This window comes from Rhynchophorus ferrugineus, unplaced genomic scaffold, assembly GCF_030347505.1.
Source record: "Rhynchophorus ferrugineus isolate W39M unplaced genomic scaffold, kcgeb_rfMv2 rfM8, whole genome shotgun sequence".
In the NCBI taxonomy this organism is placed as follows: domain Eukaryota; kingdom Metazoa; phylum Arthropoda; class Insecta; order Coleoptera; family Curculionidae; genus Rhynchophorus; species Rhynchophorus ferrugineus.
The window spans coordinates 11,699,749-11,726,903 of record NW_027472587.1 but is presented as its reverse complement, the minus strand read 5'-3'; the positions used below and the strand labels follow the sequence as shown (position 1 = coordinate 11,726,903).

The 27,155-nt window shown below is 34.1% G+C and overlaps 1 protein-coding gene across 1 annotated transcript in view; it reads left to right on the top strand.

Annotated features, from left to right (window-relative positions):
• Positions 1 to 27,155, top strand: part of nolo (ADAMTS-like no long nerve cord) — a 546,982-nt gene that overhangs the window by 220,994 nt on the left and 298,833 nt on the right. The window contains exon 3 of the mRNA XM_076411466.1: positions 21,581 to 21,679. Within this exon, the coding sequence (XP_076267581.1) occupies positions 21,581 to 21,679 (99 nt within the window). The remainder of the gene's footprint in view (positions 1 to 21,580; positions 21,680 to 27,155) is intronic.

Sequence of the window (27,155 nt, the reverse complement as noted above, 5' to 3'; positions counted from 1 at the left end):
GTTTATATATTATTTCGGACGAAAAGTTGGGTCCGGGGGACCGGAAGGATACTGGATGAAGAGCGGAAGCTTAGCGGTCCCTGTCGGGCGAAACGTGTGTTGTTTCCTGCGACATTAATTAGACAGTAGACGCAGGTCTCGTTTATTTGAACAATTATTTGATTTTTTTTCTTTATTTTAACTTGATAAAGCTCTGTTACAAAAACCTGACACAAGATACGTTTATATTGTAGCGACCGCTACCAAACTTTAGGCCACCACTATTACATCTACATTAAATTCCAAGGTTGGTAACGCTGGTGGATTGGTACTGTAGGAATGTTCATCTGATCGGTCGGTTGGTCGGAATGTGTAGCTGTCGATGCGATTGTTTGTCCGAACACTCACTACTCTTTATGGAAGAAATTTGCATGAGAACTAAAAACACTGGTTGAAGAAATACTTGTTTATTTCGATTTAAGTCACTACATGTGGTCGACGGGAGAATTGAGAGCGAAACGTCGTCGTGGTGAACTTTTATAACCGGGAACTGCATGGTACCAATCCACCGGCTTTGCCAACCTTTGAATTTGCTGTAGGTTAATTTGTGGTGGCCTAAAGGGTCGTAACGGTGGCTACATCACTCGCCTCCTAGTAGAGCTGCCGTGGAACGTATCTCTATGTGGTGCAGATTCCGGAGTGTACCAGCAATTGCGCAATGAATCACGTAGACACTGCTTATGAGATGAGGATCCCAACCTGAGCCAGGAGTTTTACGAGATCAGCTGCCATCGAAATTGTAGCAGGACGTCGTTCGTCTTGGTGCGTTCCGATTTGTTTGAGGGTACCTATAAGTGTGGTGCCTTACGTATCCCGTTTCGTGATGTAAGGGTGTTCATGTGTTCATGTTATGCATGATAGGCTTCTGTGGTTTTCGTCCATCAGGCGAGTCTCGAGGGATAACGTAGACCATGTGATGTTGATGGGTTCCATTACTCGAGGTATCCTTCCATGCACGAGTCAAGCACGTGTCGAGTGGTTTTTGTTGAGCTAGTTTACCTGTTAGACACTTCGATCACGTCGGGGTCACCAAATGTATGAATGTTCGTCTAGTCGGTCGGTCGGAATGTATGGCTGTCGATACGATTGTTTGTCCGAACCCTAAAAACTCCTAACTAGGGTTGGATACCCTTCTCATAAACAGTCTCTGGGTGATTGATTGCGTAATTATGGGTGTGCTCAGGAACTAGCATCACATGGAGGTACGTTCTACGGCAGCTCCACTAGAAGGGGAGTGATGTAGCTAGCGCTACAACCCTTTAGTTTTTAACCCTGTAATTTTTAAGTATTTTATTTAGGGTCTCATTTATTCGTAATAATATTAGCTTTTTTCACTACGTTAACTTGATATTAGAGTACCTTGATATCATTTTTGATCAAAATTCAATTTTGTGGCGTTGCAGCGAAATACTGTTTACGTGGCTAATTGGGACCTCAACTCTGATTATCTTTTTTTCCGGTATCATTATAGCGTCTTGTAAAAGTATAATTGTGGAGAAATGTTAACTTTAGGTAAAAAACTAGTCTCAATAAAATTAGTTTTTTGTCATATCTAATATGCAACCCGCAACCATTATCCAGTAGCCCATTTTTTCAGCTTGCTTCAAATTTAACTTTTCCAGATTTAGGAATAATTTATTGCATCCGTCCTTAGAGCAATGCTAGAGCGTTTTTCTCTTTTTTTAGCTTTTTGGTAATGCCTCCTACAAGTTATGCGCTTTAGAAAATTATCTAATAAAAGAATAAAAATCAATGATGGACAACACTTTCATTAATCTGGTAATGTATTTAACACCGGAATAAATATATACTCGGCTACAAACAAACGGACCGAACTAATGTGCACTTCCAATACATCAAAGAAAATAACGCTAATAGCAGATGGCAATGGCAATTTATTTATTTGTTTTCGTAACGAATTATGACGAAATATATATAGAATCGATGGGCCTTCGCGTTCTGTTTTATCTGAAAACATTTTCTTTTGCCATCGAGAAAACAAACAGCACGGTTTTATCTCGACTGGCTGGTGAATCTGGAAGTATGCGCTCCTTCCCTTTTCCATTCAGGAAATGAATTTTTCGCATCACGATACGATGCGTTTCAGAAGATTGACCTGGAAAAATGAGCTGAGATAGCGACTGGGTAAGAAGGAGGAATAATTTAATTTTACCGAATCAATTTCGACAACATAAATTCCTCACTTCTCGTGGTAATTTCCTATATGCGATTTTCAGACGGTGGATGCGAATTATGGAATCTTTATGGAAAGAAGCTGATCCACAGTCTGTCCGGATATTAAGTTGGAATAACATGTGGAAATTTTATAAACTCAAGAAGAAATATTAAACACATAATACTTTGATTATATTTAACTAGCTGTTATTTTGGTAGTATGATTTAGTGAATGGAGGTACTGATGTTATATAAAATGTAAAGAAATACAAAGAGATAAATTGAGAGCAGCGTAATGTTACCTGGTAGACGCGTAGGCATTGGATGATGGCATATCTGAAACGAATAAAGGCCAATGGCTGGTTAGAACTTAAAAATACCCTTCAATGTTATCAGAGATCAACGTCTCGGGGTTGCCATCTCTTCCTTATCGTTATTTGGTAATCGTTACTGACACCCTACACATGTTCACCACCTGTGATAATATTTTTCGGTATCTTGTAGGATGCTATTGTAAGACATAAAATGCGACATGCCTCAAGATCACCATAGTATGAATGAATTATTTTAATCCTCTATGAAAGACTTCTAAATTTAAAACAAAACTTTTAAAGGGACACAAGCAAAACTCAGCAATTTCGAGAAGTACCACATACATTTTTAAATTAGAAATAGAGGCTTGTCGAGAGGTCGCTGTACTAAATACTTAGAAATCAGACTTCTAATGGCAACATTGAAAACAATCCACACGATCAGCTTCTCAAGAAAAGGATTTCTTCATTTTTCTTTGCAATTATGACCTATCACAACAACCGTTTTATTCCTAATTTTGTACAAATTACATATACAGCTTTTACAGTATCTTCACATAATTAAACACGAACTTACATACAATCTTCATACACATCCTTTACACAGTATTCAAAAATAATACAACTTTCGAACAGTAATCGTACAGTCTTCATTACTATAGAATATTTAAATAATCGACAATCCACACGATCAATCTCTCAAGAAATGGAATTCTTCATTTATCTTTGCAATCATGATGCATCAGAAGGATTAACAACTTCAAAAACTTCAGTTTCCCATGATAAACCAACAACCGTTTTTGTTCCTTCTCATTTTGTAGAAAATCTTCATATACAGCCTTTACAGTATCTTCACATAATTAAACATGAACTTACATACAATCTTCATATACATCCTTTACACAGTATTCACAAATTATACAGCTTTCTAACAGCAATCGTACAGTATTCATTACTACAGAATATTTAAATAATCGACAATCCACACGATCAGCCTCTCAAGAAATGGAATTCTTCATTTATCTTTGCAATCATAACCCATCACATGGATTAACAACTTGAAAAACTTCGGTTTCTCATGATAAACCAACAACCGTTTAATTCCTTCTCATTTTCTAAAAATTCTTCATATACAGGTTTTTACAGTATCTTCACATAATTAAACACGAACTTACATACAATTTTTATACACATCCTTTACAAAGTATTCACAAATCATACAGTTTTGTAGAGTAATCTTATAGTCTTCATTACTACAGAATATTTAAATAATCGGCAAAGGAGCGCATAGTTGGTGCCTCCCTGACAGTGTGAAGGTTGTCATTAATAATCATTATACCCGTCTATTCTTTGTAGTTTAAGTTTGAATGCAAAGAAAGTCTTTTTTAACTTTGCCATTTTTTTTTCTTTATAAACTGGAATAAAAATTCGCTCAACATATTTTGTTCTAGTTAAATAGAGATACATGTAACCGAATCGGCCTATAAAATTCGCCTGGTTGTCAGTTATCTGCAAAATTCTTCGAAATATTAGTGATAATAGAGGTTATAAACCGGCAGAGGTCTTGGCGCTTTGCTTGTTTTGATAAATTTGTAATTGCTGTTTAGTAATTGTGATTACTTTGAGTGAAAGTGCGGTAGAAGGTAAACAGATACAGTCAGAAACATATTATATGTATAATTAGTTATTTTGAACAGGAATGAGATAACGGTGGTTCCCACTTGCCAGTAAAATACTAATTTTTCTACAGATGATATGATAAATGCATTATGTGGAAAGCAGTGATTAAATCAAAACATATAGAGGAAGTTGTACGATGATGGTAACAAAAGAAAATAAAGAGATATATACTCGTATCAAAATGATTAAACAATGAAAGGGGAGATGGAAACAAGAAGTAAACGTAAAATGTATATATGCTCTTATTAACAGCCTTTTGTGCCTGCATAATTAATTGTAGTTTAAATCCCTCTATAATATAAGCATTAAATATACTATACTGAACATATGTGGACTTTAGAATAAGCTTTAGAATAAGACTAGTTAAATAAGATAATATTTTATACAGAAGATTGCTTATTGAAGTGATTTTCTACATGCCATATATATATAATATAGACATAAGAAATACTTATTGCCAATAGGGCAGATTGTGGACTCACGAAGAGTAATAAAAAAGTATACATTATAATGTTATAATAAATTATATTTGAACGAAATTTTAATATTTTGAACATATTTGAACATATTTTATATACACTAGAATTTTGTTATACGTCGAAGCCATAATAACATCAATTGATATGGCAACATTGGGATGTTATGACGGTATACATTTTGACGACTTGAATTCACCATTATTTTAAAAGGACTATATAGAAACTGCCATAATGTTCTAATACTGGCCTTATAATTTTAATATAACTCTAACTCTAACTAAACTATAAATATATATAAAATTTTATAAAAATTAAACAACCCTCGTATCTCTTTCGAAGGACGAAAACTACTTTAATTTAATTGCTAACAATAGAACCTTAATAACCACGTCCTCGAAATTAGTAACGTTTCGCGAAGATCACCGCAATTATGTAGAGCCATTAAAAAAACTGACGCTGTATCTCAGTTCAACCCTCTCGTAAAGAAACCGCGGTGATTTACGACTTAATTAAGATCGGCGATTTAAATCAATTTTGAATTATGATGAATTGTTTCGTCTGCGACCAGGTAGTCTGCAATATTTTGCCTCTGATTGCTGTCTTCTTCTTTTTTCTTATTTAAAACTTCCAGCTTTCCTTGGTAACTATCGAATGAAATCGGAACTATCGTCGATAGTCGGAAAATATTCAAACAAGTCAATTGTTAAAAGCTAGTCGGGCGAGAATAGTTATTATTTCAGTCGAATGCAGGTTTCGAATGTTTTTTTATTCATTACATAAGACGGGGCTTCTAATGTTAATTTTGAGAGAAGAACCGAGTGAGAGATTGGATCAATGTGTCGTAAAGTTTCAGAGACGATGTAAAATTAATTGTACATTTTAGAGTTACTTTGAATTTGTAAAAACAGAATGGACTAAAAACCCCAAATATGTCTCATAGTATTATAATATTTGGGGAATAATAATGGCATAATGTAATACATGTAATTGGCTATTACTAGTTCATTTGAATGCATGCTTACAAAATTTTGGATTTTTTCAACGTACGTACGTAATTCCTGTACTAATTTTTGGAAAGAAAAGGAAAAAGATAATTTCTGTGTTATGTTATGTTGCAAAGAACAGTTCCATTTTGAATATTTTTTTTATTACTCTTCGTAAGTCCACAATCTGCCCTATTGGCAATAAGTATTTCTTATGTCTATATTATATATACATGGCATGTAGAAAATCATTTCATTAAACAATCTTCTGTATAAAATATTATCTTAATTAATAAGTCTTATTCTAAAGCTTATTCTAAAGTCTATATATGTCCAGTAATCAGATCAGGTGGTGTTAAACATTTTAGTCTACGTACTTCACTATCACGTCGCATATTTAGCTGATTAGCGAGTACATTGGATGCACTGACACTCTTTCGAAGTACTTCACACAAACACGTTGAATTACATCCGTTATAGGTTCTAGAGAAATATCGCGTTGTATCAATTTATTTGAAATATAGTACGGAGCATCAACAATGGCACGCAACACCTTATTTTGGAACCGTTGAATGATGGATATATTAGATTTGTTAGCGGTACCCAATAGTTGGATTCCATATGCCCAAATGGGCTTGAGTATAGATTCATACAGCAATACCTTGTTATGTAATGATAACTTGGATTTGCGCCCGATGAGCCAATACATTTGATATAATGTTAGTCCAAGTTGTTTCTGTTTAGAGAGTATGTGCTTCTTCCAGGTTAGGCGTCGATCTAAATGCATACCAAGATACGTTTATCTGACTGAAAAAGCTTCTCTTCAGTCCGTTCGTCTTAATGAGCGATTATTTCTGTAATTATGTTTATATAATCAATATAATTCGATTATTCCTGACGAACCACGGTTCATTGATTATTCTGCTGAGGACTTTGTTCTGAAAACCTTGAAGACGTACCACCAGACTAATCTTCGTAAAATCATTAAGAACATAGGGAATTGCTCTTTAAATATCTTTAGATGGAATTTAATAGGCTGGTAGGTTTGTAGTCAGAAGGTGATGGCTTGGCTCCTCTTTTTTCGGGGATAGCTGCGACTAGTGCATGTTTCCACGTGTATGGGAAGTGTTCCAGCCTAGAATGGCGTTGATGATATTGGTTTGTTCGGCGAGCTGCTTGCAGGGAGCTTTTAAGTTGAGCTATCGAGATATTATTGGATCTCGGGGCCTTCTTGTTCAGCATCTTCCTGATTATCTTGAGTAGCTACCCGATAATTAGGTGATATATGCGTACCTATCGCCTGCCATGTGTTTTTCTGTTTGTCATATTTTTTAGGCACCCTTGGAGAACCGACATCTTAATAATTAACTATCATGTTAAGCTAATGCATATGTGTTTCGAGTATTGCTGTTGTAAACTTAACTCCAAACACATAAATACACTGGACTCCTAGAAACATTTTTCTACAGTAGTCGATGTTTACTTTACTAGTGATGTAACGAGATGAGACATTAAGAGTGTAACGGACTTTTTCAACAATTAACCGATCAGAACGCGGCTCATCCTTAACATATCACGTATCACCTCAAATTATTCGCATCTAGCGAACCGCGAACAGTACTCTAATCGACGAATTAGTTCAATTTTGTCGCAACAACGGGTCCGGCTGAAACAACCAACTTTCTTAATTATAATCCTCCGGCAAGTCCCCTTAATCGCTCCGGAAACTCCGAACCGAAGATTGTTTATAGAGGTTCAGCATTAATTTCCGACCCTTAATATTTTAAAGAGCAATTTTCAATGTGGGCTCCCCGGGATAGAGGGGGACCGTGTTAGGCTCCGTTCCGATGCGACGAAATCAACGTCCCGCTTTACCTGTGACGTGATACGGAGCTGGAATTATCCCCTTTTAAAATTGGGAAACAATGTTTTTTTTTGTTGGTGGTCGGTGTGGTGAAACTTAATCCTCTGTTTGAGTGCGGAAATTGGGAAGTTGAGGATTTTCGGCGTTTTTTTTTTAACGATTACAGCTCGTTTAGTAATAGGTTTCGGAGATTCTATAGCGATTTTAGGAAAATACTAACATCTAAATTTTCAAATGCAAATTGTAAATTATATGTGATACGAATGACCTGTACTATATATATTTATTAATCATTTTACGACAAGAAATTACTTATGAATTCAATTTGTTTAATTTGGAAAAAATATGACTAAAGACGCTGTTACTATTTAGCATTTATACACCGATGGGAAATATTTCTTTTTTCCATAGTTTTAAAGTAATTCAGATGGCCTCCATATAATTAGTCCCAACGTTTGACATGTATAAAAAGAAGTTAGGTTAAATATGTTATTAGGAAATATTTAAAAGAAACAGGTGGCTCCTACAAGATAGAAAATAAATGATCTACAATAATATGTAACATGTCAATTGAAAAGTCCCCAGGCTACCATAGTAAAACACATTTTTTTTGGCACAATTGATTTTTGTTATTCAACATAATTCCCTTCGAAGGTGATACACTGATTATAGCAACCCTCCAACTTTTCGATAGCATTTTTGTAGTACGATTTGTCCTTTGCTTCAAAATAGGCTTCAGTTTCGGGGGTCACCTCTTCATTCGACGAAAATTTATTGCCAGCGAGCATTATTTTTTGAGATCCGAGAACAGGAAATAGTCGCTGCGAGTCAGATCTGGAGAATACGGTGGATGAGGAACCAATTTGAAGCCCAATTCATGGATTTTTACCATCGCCTTCACTGACTCGTGACACGGTGCATTGTCTTGGTGAAGTAGCACTTTCTTTTTCTTTAAATGCGGCCGTTTTTCAGCGATTTCGTACTTCAAACGGTCCAATAACGCTATGTGATAGTCGCTGTTGATGGTCCATCCTTTTTCATGGTAGTCAATGAAAATTATTCTATGCGCATCTCAAAATACAGATGCCATAACCTTGCCAGCCGAGTGTTGCGTTTTCCCACGCTTTGGAGCGGGTTTATCGTGTGCAGACCACTCAGATGACTGTCGTTTGGACTTCGGAGTGAAACGATGGAGCCATGTTTCATCCATTGTCACATATCGACGAAAAATTCGGATTTATTATGCTTGATCATGTTCAAACATTGCTCCAAATCATCTACTCGTCGTTGTTTTTGGTTAAAAGTGAGCTCGCGCGGCACCCACTATACACAGAGCTTTCTTATACCCAAATATTCGTGAATGATATGATGTACACGTTCAGTTGATATCTTTAGAGTATCTGCTATTTCATTCCATTTCAATTTGCGGTCATTCAAAATCATTTGTGGATTTTTTCCGTCGGTAACAACCTCTTTTGGGCGTCCACTGCGTTCGCCGTCTTCGGTGCTCATTTCACCACGTCTAAATTTAGCATACCACACCTTGATGCTTGATTTTCCTGGGGCAGTGTCCGGAAACTCGCCATCTAGCCAAGTTTTTGCTTTAACTGTATTTTTTCGCTTCTAAAAGCAATATTTTATTAACACGAACGAAATTCCTTTTTATCCAATTGCTTCACAATAACTAAAGTTACTTCACTCAAAATGCTATAATTCAGAAACTAATGATCCGACAGCTGTCAAATTTATACACTCGACTTTTGTAGGTTAGAACTAACTAAAAATCATCTAGATTTAATTCTAGTAGCTCCATCTATGTGTCAGACCGGACACAGTATTATATATTCGATTAAATATTTAAATATCAATTTAGCTACACGTCATACCATGAATGAATTAGAGAACCTTGTGTCACTGAGAAATCATGGACAAAACGAAATTAAGGTATTGCCATCTTAACTTGATTGATATATGATTAGTTTTGATTATTAAAACAGGATTTTCTATACGAACTTTAAAAATAATCGTGTCGAGACGTAATTATTGAATGAGATTCCAGCTGTTACTTCGACTGACTAGTTTTGGTGACATAAATTAACTTAAATTTACTGGATCTTTGTGAATTTGTTCTTTATTTAATTGATATTTATTTTCATGGTTCCATTTAAATATATATCTGTTCTATTTCCTAAATATACAATATAGGTAGTAACAAAGTTAACTTTTACTACTTGAAGAATATAATCGACATATTTGAATATTAATGAAATTTGTTTAGGTCCAGAGAGGTTCTTTAAAAGCTTGATAAATATAACTAAGTGGCACTGTTACACTCAGTGTCCAACACTGTGGGAAACGTGTTCTAATGTTAAAAAGTTTTATCATAAACAATATATTTTTGATTTTTTTCAATTGTTTATTCCAGTTTGAATTGAATATTCATAGCTCAGACAGGGGATTCAGACAAATCTGTCGGACCAGCTGGTAAATATATAATTCACAATGTAATAGCACACCATTCATGTTAGATTTATAATATAGTATCAAAACATGTTCGAGTTCATGAACTAACCATTCTTAAAAGTATCGCATAAGAATAGTTACAACTTTATCGATATAGCCCGAAACACGCCACGGCACTACCCCATCCCTAAGCAACCGCAGAGCACATCTCTATCTCCATTCTCGCTCTTAAAAGCTAAAAGACCTCCGATTTTAATTTATTTTTATTGGGACCATGGCCCCGGTATAGGATGCGATCTTCAGAGCCGCAAAATAGATAAAATTCAAAGTGGATTAGAAGATGGCGGCGATAAAGGAGCGCGGCTGCTTAAACCAATCTTGGGGGAGGTTGCGCCTGATAAATCTTTTCGGATTTGCTGTGGAGTATTCGGGGCCGAGGCCCAGTCTCACTCCGTGGCAGATCGGTTTCGAGGATACTTTTACTGGGCGAGCAAGGGATCTAAATGCGGCTTCGAATATTCGTTTAGGCCTTGGAGCGACCGCGTGCGGTTGTTTCAGGAAGTTCTTAAACCGATGGTTTACCAATGTGGTTTGGTGGAGAATGTTTGAGCAGCTTCTAAGACTATACTTATATATAATAACACAAAAATCCACGGAAATCTTGTGGATATTTATGTTTTAAATGAAGAGAACGATGTTGAAACCATAGAGAACCATAAAGAACGATTTTGAAACCAATAAAATGTCATTAGAAAATATAAAAAACTATCAATTAATTTTGAACCTATTATTTTTGAAAAATAAAGTATTTTAAAAAACTGATATATTATTAGATGTTATTGCATATATTCAGATCATTTTTCAAAAAAAAAAGATATGTTATGGAGGATTAGTACTATATTATATTAATTGCAGGAAATTACATAATGGTATATTGACGATGGCCATATGGTTTATTTACTGGGTATTGTCCCATTAGTTTCTAGAAAGACGCATTTTACCAAGTCGTTTATAGATCGGAACAAGAGAGGGTTTTAAAGTGTTTAAGTGTTTTAAGAATAATTTCTAGCTGGGCCACCGCTGGTACTTTTTTAGTCAGTCGTTCATAGTATTTCAATCTGTAAATAACGTTTTGGTACAATCGCCGTGCGGTTTTGTTAATGTAACTTATTATATTTCTAAATATGTCAGTTGTTACAGCTAACGGTTGTTCGGTACTCCCAATTTATCGCCTACATAATCGAAATATTTTCATCAGGTTTTTCCAATCTTTCTGGTGGTATCATATCGAAATAACGAAATGTTGACTTCGCAGTGATCCAGCTAAGCCATACTGCATTGGTCCGAACAAGAGATAACCAGACGGCGATATATCTGGCGGACAATTGTTCTGCAAGATAACATTGCGTCTGTTACTCGCTATTGCTAGTATTTTCCTATAACAGCATGTTGTTAAACTTGGTCATTTAACAACGGTAGATTCAAATGTTTGGTTATTTCGCAGATGTTTTGCATCAATCACTACCGATTTTTCACTGTTTATTTTTGGTATATAGAATGTGTGTTAGTTGTTTAGGAAGTGATACTGCTACTATCATCAGTTGATAGTATAAAACCTCTAAAATAGTAAGATATAATGATCGTGGAATGGTAGTTGAGGATTTTGCGTGGTTTCATAGGGTTAACGAAAATATCCCTTCTCATACTATATTGATTCCTCGAGATTCCTTCGTAAATAATTTAGCTTACCAATTTCTATAACTACCCTATTCGCCTGATTTAAGTCCATCGGACATTTAGGTATTTACTATTATATAAATTCAAGTGGAAACAGCATGTTTGTTAAATGTCTCTCTATTGAATGCCAAATAGGTTAAAAAAAGTGTGGTGGTTGTCATTTTGATATAATTGTATTTCTTCTTAATCTGTTTACTGTTCTGTTATTTACCTGTACCCATCTTTCTTGATAAAACTAGATTTCATAATCACCGCTAATAGCTCATATTTTTTGGTCCACACAATTTTAACCAAATGCTCCTGTGTATTATGAGCAATTAGCGACATATCTGTGCATATAAGCCTTTCACAGTGTACAATAAGCTCTTCTACAGTTACGGCATATTAATTATATACTCACTTTTAGTTATTTCCACTCTCATCGCCCAGTCCTGGAAATTGTCAGCATTGAAATACAATCCCATATTGAACAAGTTTCATTCACATGAATAAGCTGTTAATTTCCAATATATCTAACATTTTTGTTAACATATTTTTCCATCAACTTTTATTGTCTTAACTCTATTTTTATTATCATCTTGTCATGAGTCACCATATATTGGATATATTAGCCCCATTCTGAAATAGACATGTCTCGTCCAAATACACAAATTAACGTAATAATTCTCCTTTTATTTTAATACATCTTTTTATAAATTGTATTCTTTTAAAGGCAATGTTTTTTTTTTGAAGGTTCATTAGAAAGGATGTTCTGCATCCCTCAAATAGCTGTATATCTCGAAGCTTTCTATGAATATTTTTCAGACTAACAGTTTCCCCTGAAATAATTGTACTGAATTATGTTCATATTGAAAAACTATTCACTGTTTTTCTACATTTCAAATATTTGATCTCTGATAGAGCTGATATCAAACTGATCTTGATTCGTCACCCAGTTTGTATGAGAACGGTTCATTTTCGGTGAAGCCAAGATCATATACTTCATTTTTTCGTATTTCAGTGACTATGTTCATATTAATATTCAGTGCAGCCGCAATCCGCTAAAAATATGTTTAATAAAAACCGAAGCAACTAACAGCAAAAATGCTTACTTCTCTATCGAATTTTATTGAAAGAGGGGGGCTCCATTATCTCATTCCTGTACGAAGTAACTAATTAGAGACGCAATCGGTTCTGTCTGGTTTCGGTATTTTCAACCAGAGTAATAATAAGCAACGATTTAAAATTTAACGAAACAAGCAAAGCGCTAAAACAAAGTTTGCCGGTTTATGACCTATAGTTTAATGTTCTGAAGAATTTTTCAAACGCTTGACAATCGGACGACTTTTGCAGGCTGTTTCATTTACATGCTCGAACTTATCAGATAACATTGTGTCTCTTTTTAAACAGAATATAATGATAACATAATAAAATGTCTGATTATAAAACGAATTTACAAATTTCAGCAGGCAATACTTTAAACATATTGATGACATGAGTTCACTGTTATTTTGAATAGACTATACTAAGTATAACATTAAGAAAACATAACAAGATAGCAAATATCCAGCTGTAGTATGGGTGTTTTTTAGTGAAAAAAGAAATGAATAAATCACTTACGTTTTATATCAAAGACATTATCATTTCTCAGTCGCAAAAACACAAACGAATGAGGACTTACAAAACCGAGATCGAACCGCAACGAGAGAATTTGATTATGTTCGTATTTATCTTAAAATAATTAACAATATTTTTGAAAATATCTTCGTTAGCCATAAACACATTAAATATCAACATTGTTTGCTCCATTCTGTTTGTATCTTCTTTATAGTTGACCGCCGAGCGAATAAAAATATCCATTTTCACGCTGAATTTTACGGTGCGAGTCGATACGCGTCTAACTCCACGACGCGGCAATAAAACCACGACATTTAGTGTTCGGACGGCGCCTGCAATGACACGACGATGTCTCGTAATTACCGTCTAATTTGTATTTTATCGACGGGTCTGTTAGAGGGCGTCAAAAGAGAGACGGACTTCGTTAAGTGATAAGTTTCATGCAGTAGCGTTTAATGAAACTTGAAAAGTCGTGACAATAAGTCGACAGTCCGCAGAGATGGTATATAACATCGTTAACAGGAATTATTCGTATCAGGTTTTCTAAATGTATTATACTTGATACAGGATGTTAAAAATAAAGACCCCACGAACGTCAATAACTTTCTTGTTGTAGTTCCAGACGTACGAATGACAATTTTATTTCTTGTACATAACGTCGCTCAGAGGTGATCCTTGTTCGTTAACCTAAAGGTTAACAAGTGCTTAATAAAATATTGTTCCATATTCTGTGGTTACTTGGCTTCACCTTTAAGATATAATCGCACAGAAAGTCGATTCGGAATAAATTCGTGTTTTAGGATCATCAGTTAGAATCACCAGTCATAGTTGAACCAAAATGTTTCAGGAACTTCAATTATAGTATCTGGAGCTGTGACACCATGCCCCATCCTTTCAGAAATACGTTTGTAGCGACATTGAGACATTTTAAAGTGACCGTTATATTTTTTCTGATACAATTTATTTCCCGAATTTCTATACATTGTTTTTCATGTATTTTTGTTCCAATATTTATAACCCTACATGCAGTAGTTCCTCATTAAATTTAGTTTTAATGTCGGAACATTCATAAAGTTCATTTCATTTTTTAAATTTCTTTATCCAAATTTTAATCACTATTATTATCTAAACATCAACATTTTGACTAAACATTTCTTTCAGCGCTATGTTTAAACCATAATGTCTTCCTTCGCTCACAGTTTTAGTTTTATTGGCGGATATTTTGATATGAAAGGCTTTGGGCAGCTTCGATCGGATAGCGTCGTTATTTGTTTTCCTTCGAGTACCGTAACGTATGTGTCTACGGATTAGTCACAGAGCAGCCCCAGAATCTAGATATCGATTGCAGTCACCGTAGACTCGTCATGTCTTCGCCGCGGTACCAGGATTGCCAACGTCTCGTCGTTGAAGAAAATAAACTACCACGTCATCGAACTATCGAGCCCTGTTCGAAAGATAGTTTGTTTTCAACATCGTCCATAGACCACATTCAAGTGAGAAAGCAGCAGATATAGACAAAATATTTGGAGGACATTATTCAATTACTTTTTACGATCAAATTATATATAAAATAATAAAGAAATTAAATAAATAGACCTTTAGAATACAATAGAGTCCAACAATTTCTTTCTCGTAATTAGAACGAAAATGAATACGTATAGCCCGTCCAATAAAACAGTGAACTCACGTCATTAAAATCTATGACGTTAAAACGTCGCAATGTTGCCGCAACAACTTTGAGTTTCAGATCATTTGGCTCTGACATGCAACACAACACTAATCTAAGTAAAATAAGGAAACAAAAATAGTGTTATCAAGTATAATTTATTTTAACAATATAGTACATTGTATATTATATAGTTATTGTTCGAAGTATAGACTAATTATAGACGCATTCTGTTTCTGCCTCTGGATAACTAATGGCTTAGATATGTTCAATCTGTGCAATAATAAGCAATAATTTTAAATTTATCAAAACAATGTGTCAAAATATAGTTTGCCGGTTTATAACTGGTAATTATTATAACTAATGTCTTTAATTATTTTTCAGACGTTTGACAACCATGGAATTTTGTAGGCTAATTCGGTTACATGTTCGAACATATCAGACAGCATTTTATCTCTTTTTATCCAAAAATGAGGAAGAAAATATTGTCTGGTATCTATGATGGCGTGAGCTTGTTATATTTCATTTTAGCATTCACCCTGTAGCAATTTTAAATTTATGATAATTTCAATCTGCTTTTATTTAGTTCAGTGGTTATATTATTAATTAAATAGCAGAATACGTTTTATTAAACATATGATATTATTCTATCGGTATTATTGTCTATATATAATAAATATTATAACTAACAGCAATGATACAATGTTCAGCGCAAAATGTTCGTATCTTCAAACCAATTCCGACTGATATCCTCCATAGAGTTATTTGCATCAACAATGTTTTAGTTATAAAATAATTTCATTAAAAGTATACGCAGCAGCTATCGTGGATTTGCAATTTTAAAATGGATATTTGAATTTTCCGATAAATGAAACTAATTGAATATACTCGATATAATGCAGTTCGCGATTGAATATGCCGTTCCGGAGTCGGGTTTTGTATAAATAGCGGTTACCTATTGGCGTTTTAAATCCGGAACACGTCCGAACATTTGATGTTTTCCTTTTATTAAACGTAACTGTTGTTTTTAGTTTAATTATCAAAAATGTTCGTAATGCAAAACGTGCCTTTTTCCATGACCGATACAGTTTTATTTCACAAACAACATTTGATTGATTGAATTGTTCCTTTTTGTTTTGACATTATTAGTAACAAACAGCTCTATTTTTATATATATCACAATTTTCAGTCTTAACATAGACAATATAATTAACCAAACTTGAGTTTTTTATAAATGAAAATATACAATGTTAATTAAGTATGCTTAAAACAGTCCCAATTCACAAATTATTTTATTACTATTGTTCTGTTTTACATACAAATAGACAAGCAAGATAAGCATGAGATAAATACATCAATATGTATTTCTCAAACTAAAATTAACTTAGACTACTTAAACTAAACTTAAGAACAACACTTATACAATATAGAAATTCCTGTGGTCTAAGGCGCTTCAATCTTCTGTTTTCCTGTTCGTGCTCCAATAGCTACTTCCACGTTGGTACGAGTAACGTTCTCTCCATCTTGGATACATTCGTAAATTCATTTGATTTAAAAGTGATCTTGCAGCTGGTTCTTCTTCGTTGGTTATCTAGAAACAATCATTAGTCATTAGTTGAAGAAATTTATTATGGCATCCCATAAGTTTATTGGCTTCTTAATTGATTGATTCTCTTTGTTTTTACGTCAAGTTGTGAGCATCTTCCGGCTAACAAGTACTGTTCTTTAATTTTAAATTTGATCTGCAAGCTTTTTATCTAAAGTGATGTATGAATGACGAATATGAATATTTTAATATATCAAATCTGAATCTATATTTTGTAACGAAATTTTATGTCATTCAAAATGTTAAACAAAATGAAACAAAAAAAAGTTTTTCATAATACACTTTCATTTACTTTCTACTTTTTTATAAAATACTAAAAAAGTGTAGGCTGCTGTTATGATAAAGCTTATCAAGTTTATCTGACATTCCCATCACTGACATAACTAAAAATTGTCTGTTTCAAATATATTAAATTATTTGGTCAACAAGGTTATAAAAAACATTGGTTTAAAAGTTTTTAAAAATATGCCAATTAGATCCCTATCGACTTGGAGTTTCTCGAAGTAATGATGGGGTATCAATTAACTTTAACACCTCCTAAATCCCAAACCTAAAAAGTAGTTCATCTTCCTCTGCAACTCATTTAGTTATAATCATCTGCAAACTCGGTAAACTAACTTTTACACCAGCATTTCCTCATCTTTATATATTTTACGTTTATCTTCAGGTCCATCAAGAAGCCTTTTAAAGAAGAAAAACAAGTGTGAACAGAAACTTTTACACAGAACTTACATAGAGATGCAAATGGACATCAACTACTCAGTTTGAACCAAAAATGGTTGAATGCGTTGCATAAAAATATCAGGTCCATTGAAAAGTCACCGGCCTGACACATAGATGGTGCTACTAGAATTAAATCCATATGTTTTTGTTAGCCTTAATCCCCAAAAAATGCGTGTATGAATTTGACAGTTGTCGGATAATTAGTTTGTGAATTATAGCATTTTGAGTGAAACAACTTTTGTTATTGTGAAAAAAATGGATAAAAAGGAATTTCGCCTGTTGATAAAATATTCCTTTTTGAAGGGAAAAAATACAGCTGTAGCAAAAATTTGGCTGGATGCCATGTTTCTGGATACTGCTTCAGAAAAATCAACCATCAAGGATTGGTATGCTAAATTTAGACGTGGTGAAATGAGCACCGAAGACGGTAAACGCAGAGGAAGCCCAAAAGAGGTTGTTACCGACGAAAACTTAAAAACAATCCTCAAAATGATTTTGAATGACCGCAAATTGAAATTTAATGAAATAGCAGACACTCTAAAGACACATATCATTCACAAGTATTTTGGTATGAGAAAGTTCTGTACAAAGTGGGATTCGGAGCAGTGTTTGAAGATGGTCAAGCGTAATAAACCCACGTTTTTGCGATGATATGTGACAATGGATGAAACAGTCATCCGAGTGGACTGCACACGATGAACCCGCTCAAAAGCGTGGGATAAAGCAACAGTAGGCTGGCAATGTTATAGCGTCTGTATTTTGGGATGCGCGTAGAATAATTTTCATTGACTACCTTGAAAAAGGAAGGACCATCACAGCGACAATTACATAGCGTTTTTGAGCCGTTTGAAGGACGAAATCGTCGAAAAACGGCCTCATTTGAAGAAAAAGAAAGTACTCTTTCTCCAAGACAATGCACCATGTCACAAGCCAGTGAAAACGATGGCAAAAATCCATTAATTGGGATTCGAATTGCTTCCTCATTCACCGTATTCTCCAGATCTGGCCCTGTGATTTCCTGTTCTGAGATCTCAAAAGAATGGTCGTCGGTAAGAAATTTTCGTCGTGGTGATCGCCGAAACTGAGGGCTATTTTGAATCTACTAACTAGGGATGTATTTCAATGACTGAATTTAGGTTTTTGGCACAATCGAAACGTTCATGTAACAAATCCTAGCGTTCTGATTCAATATTTTTACATATTACATTAAGACCCATGTCCGAATTTGTTACGTTTGTACTAAAGATTTTAGGCAGCGGAAGCAGAGTGACAATATATTCAAAATATATATTCGAACAAATCCCGAAATATAAAAGGCAACCCCCGTAATAACGTGGACTCGCGAACCGTACAAATAATTAGCGGCTCGATTCATTTCCAAGTTATGCCTCATATTATATTGCTCTGTAACCCGGTAAATGTTACAATCCCGGATTGCGACCGGATTCGTACTTGTTCCGGAATTTCCAGTAATTGTCGGTCAATTCACGTACCAGTTTGAGAACTTGCATGTGTAATAGGCCGTTATTAGCCAATGTCAAACTAATTCCGGCTTCAAATTTAGTACATGCAGTGTGCATATATGCATCAGCAATCGCATACAGACGAATACTGTTTCAAGTTTTTATTTCTTCTTTTATATAGTACCAAAGTGGTGATTTTTGATAAAATTCTAAAATTTACTATTGAATTAGCTCGTAAATCAAGAATCAAACATAGAAGTAATTTTACATAAATGTTAAATGTTTTATGGATAGCAAACAGGTCATATACCATATCATTTAAATGTTTATTCAAATGTATTACAGAGTATAATTTGCCGGTTATGGAACGTGTAAATTCGACGATTCAATTAGTTACGTCGAATGAAGTAACAAAATTTATCAAAATTGACATTAAGCCAAGAAAAATCGCCAGGCTATGATTTAATAATAGGACAATTGCTGCAAAAACTACCAAAGAAGAGCATCATGAGGATTATCAACTTGATCAATGCAGCATTTCGTCTATAACATGTCCCAGGCGTTTAGAAGAAGCACCAAATAAACTAAAAGTTGGCTATATATACTATATATATTAGTTCGCTATATATATATATATATATATATATATATATATATATATATATATATATATATATATATATATATCACTGTTACCAATAATTAATAAGGTATTTCAAAAACTCATTTAAAATAAACTGATTATATAGAGAAAAAAAAATAAAAACTACACACTACTTTGGTTTGGCTTGGTGCATAATATAACAGATATAATTGGAAAAGCCTATAAAGGTAAAAAGGTACGTTTGGATGTATTATTAGATGTAACACAAGCTTTCGGTAAGGTATGCCATGACAGGCTTGTTCATAAGCTACAGAAAATGTTACGGCAACATAATCTTACGTTACAGCCAAAAACAAGAGCAAGCGTACTCTACAATTAAATAAGCTAAAGCAGATGAACCACAGTGGAATGTACTGGGACCAATTCATTACCAAGTCTACACATGTGATATACCACAATATCACGATGGCTACATTTGCTGATGGTACTTGCTGAATTTGCTTTCAATTCAATCAAATACAGGACCCAGACCTGGAAATTAAAAATTAATTAAAGTAAATCTGCGCATATGCAGTTCACGTAAAATCAGACCGTACAAGCTCTAATGACAATAAATAATACTCTCATTACATATAGAAACAATTCTAAGTATCTTGCAAAAAATATTGATGCAAAACTTCGCTGGAAGAAACATGTAGAAGGAAAAGCAAAGAACTGAAGTTAAAATATAGTAAAATATATTAGTTATTTGAAAGAAAATTACAATTATCAAATATAAGTATTGAAACCTATATGGACATACGGAATTGATTTATGGCGATGTTCTGGAAAAAGCAACAAAATATAAGTATTCCTGAGAAGTCCTAAGAGGTATTGTAATTGCACTCAAATATTACAGGACTGTTTACTTACACCGAGACCTTCAGATACCGACTGTGACTCAGAAAATCAATAAATCGCAAGGAGACATGAGGAGAGACTCATATATCATACGAAGCATTACAACTCCTGATTACACCAGAACAAGACACAGACTCAAAAGTATCCGACCATTTGATATTATGTAGTGTAGTGAGTGAGATGAATTTAATAGAAAAACAACAGCCTTAATACACAAACATTATTACACCAGAGTGTAAGATAGAGCCAAGATCAGTGTAAGATCAGTCCTCCTAATATATACCTAGATTTAAGTTGTAAAAATAAATTATACATTAGTCGGCAACGACTAGTAATAATAAAATATATAAATAATAATAAATACATTTTATATGTTTATAACGATTCCCCTATTATGAGAAGTCAGACACTACTAATAAATCATCAAACAATATAATTGCAAAAAGCAAAGCAAACATGTAAATTAGTAATTTGTAATTTTGCTATAATGATGTTTTATTATCAATTAATTAAATTATATTAATAATGTACATTCTCCATTATGTCAAGAAGAGTGTAGAATATATTAACAGTATATATATATACTAACTGCATATCAAGATATTGTTTTCGATTATCACTCAATTCATATTCAAGACTACAATATAATTAAATGTTTATATATATAATATATATATATATATGTATATATATATATATATATATATATATATATATATATATATATATATATATATATATATATATATATAATTGTTAAGTCGGGAGGAAGAAGAAGGCAATGTAGAACTTGTTAGATGGCGATGATGTAATATCGAATAAAATATCAAAACTACTAAAATTAAGGCTTCAGATGATGTCATAATAATATTTATTATAAGAGTCTTATTTCAATTAGTTTGCTTATTCACAGAGATTATTTGGCCTAATTTTAATTAATGTTAAGAATAAATGTATAAGCAACGTTTACTAAATAGGTTCTGAATAGGATATTGAAGTGTTATCTCCCCAAATATCCGAACAATATTAATAGCCCAGATATTCTCGCTCTTATAGTGCTCCAACATTTCCCCAAAGCACACTTTTAACAATGGTTAGATTTGACGGCAGTTTTTCGGAATCATGTCAAGAGTTTTTCTAAGATGTCTTTATACTTGCTTACTATTTTATTTACTTTTTATGTTATATGTTATTCGCAATACAAATGTAAAACAAACAATATATTGTTCGATGTACGTTAATGATGGATTTTCTCAATAATAGAAAACATAACATTGATGTTTCGTTTCAGATAACCTGCCTAAGGCCATCATGGTCTCTAATCCCGGGAAATATATCGATGCCGGGAGAGTCAATGGATTTCTTGTCGATGGAGGATGAATCAGAATCGGTAAGTATAAATGAATAAATATTATGTTAGATTTTTTTTAAAAATAAATATGACATGAGGTTTGAGGTAATTTGAACTTGTAGAATTGAGTGTATTACCGGAATATATGAAGGGCAGGAAAATGGAGGAATTGGAAAATGTTTACGGCTGTGCACATTCAACTTCCCATTATATATCTCTATATTTTGTGGTACGAAATGTGTTTTTTTTGTAGTATTATTGTACGATGTGTTCACAAATATATTTTTCCTATCCAGTATGATTTGCATATTAACATATGAAGCCTCTAATCCGTTGGTTTGGCAGTGATCTAATAATCGATCAATTTTCACATTCCTTCAACAGTTCATAGTCAGGCAATGCTGCATCGATAACAAAAATAATAATATGTCCGAGCCTTTATGTTTGGTGAGTACGTTGGATGCGGCGCTTCTCATTCGAACTAAACATATGAGCTCTATACTGTCAAGATACAAAATAACACAAAAACAATACAGAGATTTCTTTTGAAAATTAGGCCCAAGGTTTATTATTGTGAGGGACTTTAATGTTACAGCCTGGGGTTCACGATTAATAACACATGGGAATGGAAATGAATTACTCGCAGCAATAAAGTACCAGACCAACTGGACTTTTACACGTAGAAAGGCATCTCATCAAATCAAACACAATTCAAGAGCTTGTGCGAACTATCATCTGATCACACTCCAATATTGTTAATACTAGACGCGACAATTTTGGAAAAATAAAGAAGCCTAATCTTACTAACAAATTTACTAATTAGACCTAATCTTGAAAGAAGCTACTCCTACATCAAGAGAAAAATCAGAATATGAGGTAAATTATCTCCTCGGAATTAGGGAATTGGTAGAAGAAAGACGAAAAGCTATAAGAATATGGCACAGAACCAGAAAGGCCGTAGACGAAACAGTATTTAATATAATTAGTAATCAGACAAATCAAAAGATTAAAGAGTATAAACAGAGTTGCTTCGGGAAATATGTAAGTAAATTAAGCTCGGAAGCAGCCAAAGATTACTCGCTACGGAAAGAAACTCGGAGATTTAAAAGACCAATTATTAGAGTACAGCCTATTATAAATGACCTAAATGAATGGGTTCAACGCAACGATGAATTATTCGGAGAACATATTTCAATGAATGATATAGAATCTACAATATATATAAATGCTGTTTATATATACCTGAAGTTGTCACAGAAATTAACAACAATCTCAATCCTAAAAAAGCTCCTTGAATTGATGATAGTTCACTTGGGTTAGCAAAAGAGCTGTTATGAAAAGCAATAATCATGTTGACATATATATTCAATGCCTGTTTGAGACTGAATAATGGTCGGGAATGTCTTAAGGTTGCTCGAATAATTATACCTGACAAAGCAGCAGAACAGGTTGGACCTTACAGGCCTATTTCGCTACTACTTACTATATTAAAATTATTTGAGAAACTGCTGTTAAAATGGATTAAACCATTTATATAAATAGTAGATTTCCAGTTTGAATTTCTGAATCGACAATCAACCAAGTGCACAGAGTAACAGCAGTTGTTGCAAAGGTATTCGAAGATAAGAAATACTGCCTTGCAATATTCCTGGATGTCCCACAAGGTTTTGACTGGATTTGGGATTAATCTACAAAATGAGCAAATTGCTACAGCGGAAGAGATTGGTTTACCAGTCAATCATAAAGCTAACTTGGACCTGTGGGGTGCAAATATGGGATTGCACTCAAACATCAAACCAAATAGTATTCCAACATACCCAAGACAAATTTCTACGATTAATTACCAATGTATATGACTACATAACCAACGAAGAGCTGCATCTTGACCTCGGAATCAAGTGGATGCATGAAGAGGTCCAAAATTGGAACAAGGTTACTAAATCACAGCAACGTGGAAGCAATACAGTTTCTGAACCAAACAACACGAACTATTTTAGTTCATAAGAGGATTTTTAACTTTAGCTTAAGTAAGTTAGTTTTATTCTAATTTGAGAAATGCATATTGATGTTTTAATCCCGTACACGCCTCTCTTGTATATTAATGGAAATATATTAAAACAGAATAGTAGTAATAAATTAATTTAAAAATTAAGATTGTACTATTGCTGTTCAATTGACATTGGTATACTTCTGCAGTAGTAGTTTCATTCGATCTTAACAACTCGCAACATACTACACCTTGCTGATGCCACCCTTATATGGAACGCAACACTTTATGGCCATCAATATTAAGTTTTGTTGTTGATGTGGATAGCTCAACTGAACTAACACGTAATGTTGAACCTGGAATTATTATAGTAAATCCACTTTTCATAGCTAGTCACAATACGCCATAGAAAACTATTTTGTTTCCTAACAAGAAATAAAACTCTGTATTTCTCTCAACCAAGATAACCACTAGTACCAATTGCTCTTCAGCTGATATACTGCAGATTGACCAGGGCTTTATACGTAGCAAACAGTTCAGCCGTCAATATGCTCGATTAGATGGGGAGTTTGCTGTGTCCTTCCGACATCATCGATGTAAATGTTGCCCCCACGTAATCATCACTCTTGAAGCCGTCGAGAATACGAAAAGTTGTTCTCGGTTATAATTTGATTGAATTGGGTGCTGATGTTGCTAGAGTCAGAATTATCCCTTGGTAGACTCCTCGTGGAGAGATCGACAGTCAGTATCTAATCTAATCAGCTGATTTATGAACTGCAAGGAGCTAAGCGAGAACCTCACACTCTTCGTGACTCTTTTTCCAAAGTTGTTGCTCGCGTTCCCCAAAAACCATGGAACATTAAGTAACGCGCGGACTTTTTTGGATTAGAACACTTGAAATTGTGACTCAAAGACGAACTTGTACCACACCTACGCTCCAAAAAGGATTGGTAGTTCGCTTTTTCTGCAGCGTAGTGGATTTAGGAGGCTATACACGCCATTGCCTTTGCAGATAGCATGTTGAATTTGTGCTGATCATTGAAACCTGCGGTCGAATTGGAGACCAAGGTTTTAAAATTTTCTGGAGCCGATGGATAGGGACATTATCCAGGACGGACTAATAGAAGGACTAATAGGACTTTAGAACGGCATGTATGGAACTCTGTTAATCTGTAGTCGAAAGAATTTGTACCACGTGTTCGCCTGGCTGAGTTGGGTATGGCATCCATTACGAATGGCATCGGGACAGTATCCGCTGATGAAAAATGCTGTATTCAGCATCAGTTCAGTTATTTCAGTGACCGTGTCCATACATTAATAAAAGTAGAATTACAACCATGAATATTAATTCATCGTTATAATTCATAGTAAAAATGCTTACCTCTCTAACGAATTTTACTGGCAAGAGAGGAACTCCATTATCTCGCTTCTGTTCGAAGTAACTGTTTTAGAGATGTCTACTGTCTGGCTTCGGTATTTTCAATCAGAGTAATAATAACCAGATATTTTTAATTTTATCAAAACAAGCAAAGCGTTAAAACAACGTTTGCCGGCTTCTAATTTGTAATTAATAAAATTCATATTTTGAAGAATTTTGAAGATGATCCCGTCGTCTGCATAAAATGTTGTATTCGATTGCTTGGAGAGTGGGAAATCGCCCCGTAGAAATTGAACTGGGCGGGGATAATGGAGAACCTTGAAGAACTTCTGTGGAAATTTGCTTCCGAGCTGAAACTGAGTTATCAATCTTTACTTTGCTCAGTTATTCTAGGTTTTACACCACTTCAGGCCCTCCATAGGTTAAAACGCATAGTTGGAAAATGCTTACGGGTGTGTACAATTCAGTTTCCATTCAATATCTCTATGATTTGTGGTACAAAATGTGTTTTTCTTAAGTATTATTGTACGATGTGTTTTTCTTTCATATTTTTTATTCTCGTGATATCACAAGTCTATTTCCCCCGTCCCGAATGAATCGGATATTAATGTGGGAAACCGCTAATCGTTATTTCTGATTAAAATACAGCGAACAAAAACCAATCAAGCATTTCCATTATATAAATCTCCTCTGACGAGCTCCGTTTGCTCCTATCTTTCGCAAAACTTCCTCCGAGCCAATCAATTAATAACGCGTCGAAGGTGGCGGCAGCATCACGGTACTATAATTTTCGACAATAACGCCTGCCGGAGGTTACAAAACGTCGACGAAAAAACCTGCACTCACAACGGCCTCATTAACGATCGACAGGCCATAGACCTGATTTATTAAGGCCCCCCTCTTGACATCATTAATTTTGCAAAGTAAGAACTTTGCGAAGTTTCTTTGTTTGAGAATGTTATTGCGACGTCGGACGCTAATACGTTTTCGGTATTTTCGACGAAGTTTCACTCAATGGCTCGCGAGCGGATGTTTTCATTGTATTATTAGTTAATGATCTTCTGGATTGCGCGAGGGCGGAACATTAGAACACTGAGGGTTGTTTCCGAGGCATTTCAACTTTGCTATAGTGCCAACTACTTCAATGAATTATTGAAATATATATATATATATATATATATATATATATATATATATACATATATATATATATATATATATATATATATATATATATATATATATATATTCAGTATTCCTCAACGGTATTCAATCAAGTGGAATCAACAATCAATATATATAGTAAAAATGACCTTTAAAAAACAGTAAGATTACATTAATGTACAATCAAAGGCTTTAATAATTAAACAAATAAATGCCCAACGTTTAATCAGAGCAACACGGTACATCGCCATTTTTTGAGGAACGCTTAGCTTGCAATACCATACAGTTTTTTCAAATCTAAAGGCAAGAACTATATATTGTACTAAATACTAAAAATACGTATCTACTTTATTATTATTGTTTGTTTCAAAAGAAAATATAAAAGTTAATGTCAGAATGTCTTTTTAGATATGTTATTTTTCTAAAATAAAATACATCCAAAAAGCAAATAGCCTAAATTTCGCAACATCGACTTCTAGCATTTCGGCTTGCGCCGAGTAGATTGCGCCGACGAATATACGAATAGTACCGAAAGTAGCCGAATCTCTGGACCACGATTATTTTCACTGTATACTATTATTTATGCAAAAGTATCCCCCTAGCCATGAAACCAAGAAACATACAAGCGTTGAAAAACACCTCTAATATATGGATTACCGGCACAGCTATCGCAGTTCAAGATATAAGACCACTGAAGGCCACCTGAAGTTATGAATGAGTTAAAATAGTCTACTGGAATTGGGACAGGAGCTTCAGAAGTTTAGGGTGAACGTTCTCTAAAAGCGGGTTGTAGTATCGTAGCTTAGATTCTTAGTCTTAGACTATTGGAATCTGGAATCCGCAAAACTCTATATTCAAAGCTATTCAACAAAACATAGAGATTTGAGAAATTTGGATAGAAACAGTACCATTTCGAAGATGTTTAAACGCTAACTGATGGACGAAGATACTATGATACTCAAGAAAAATTTTTATAACAACTATAA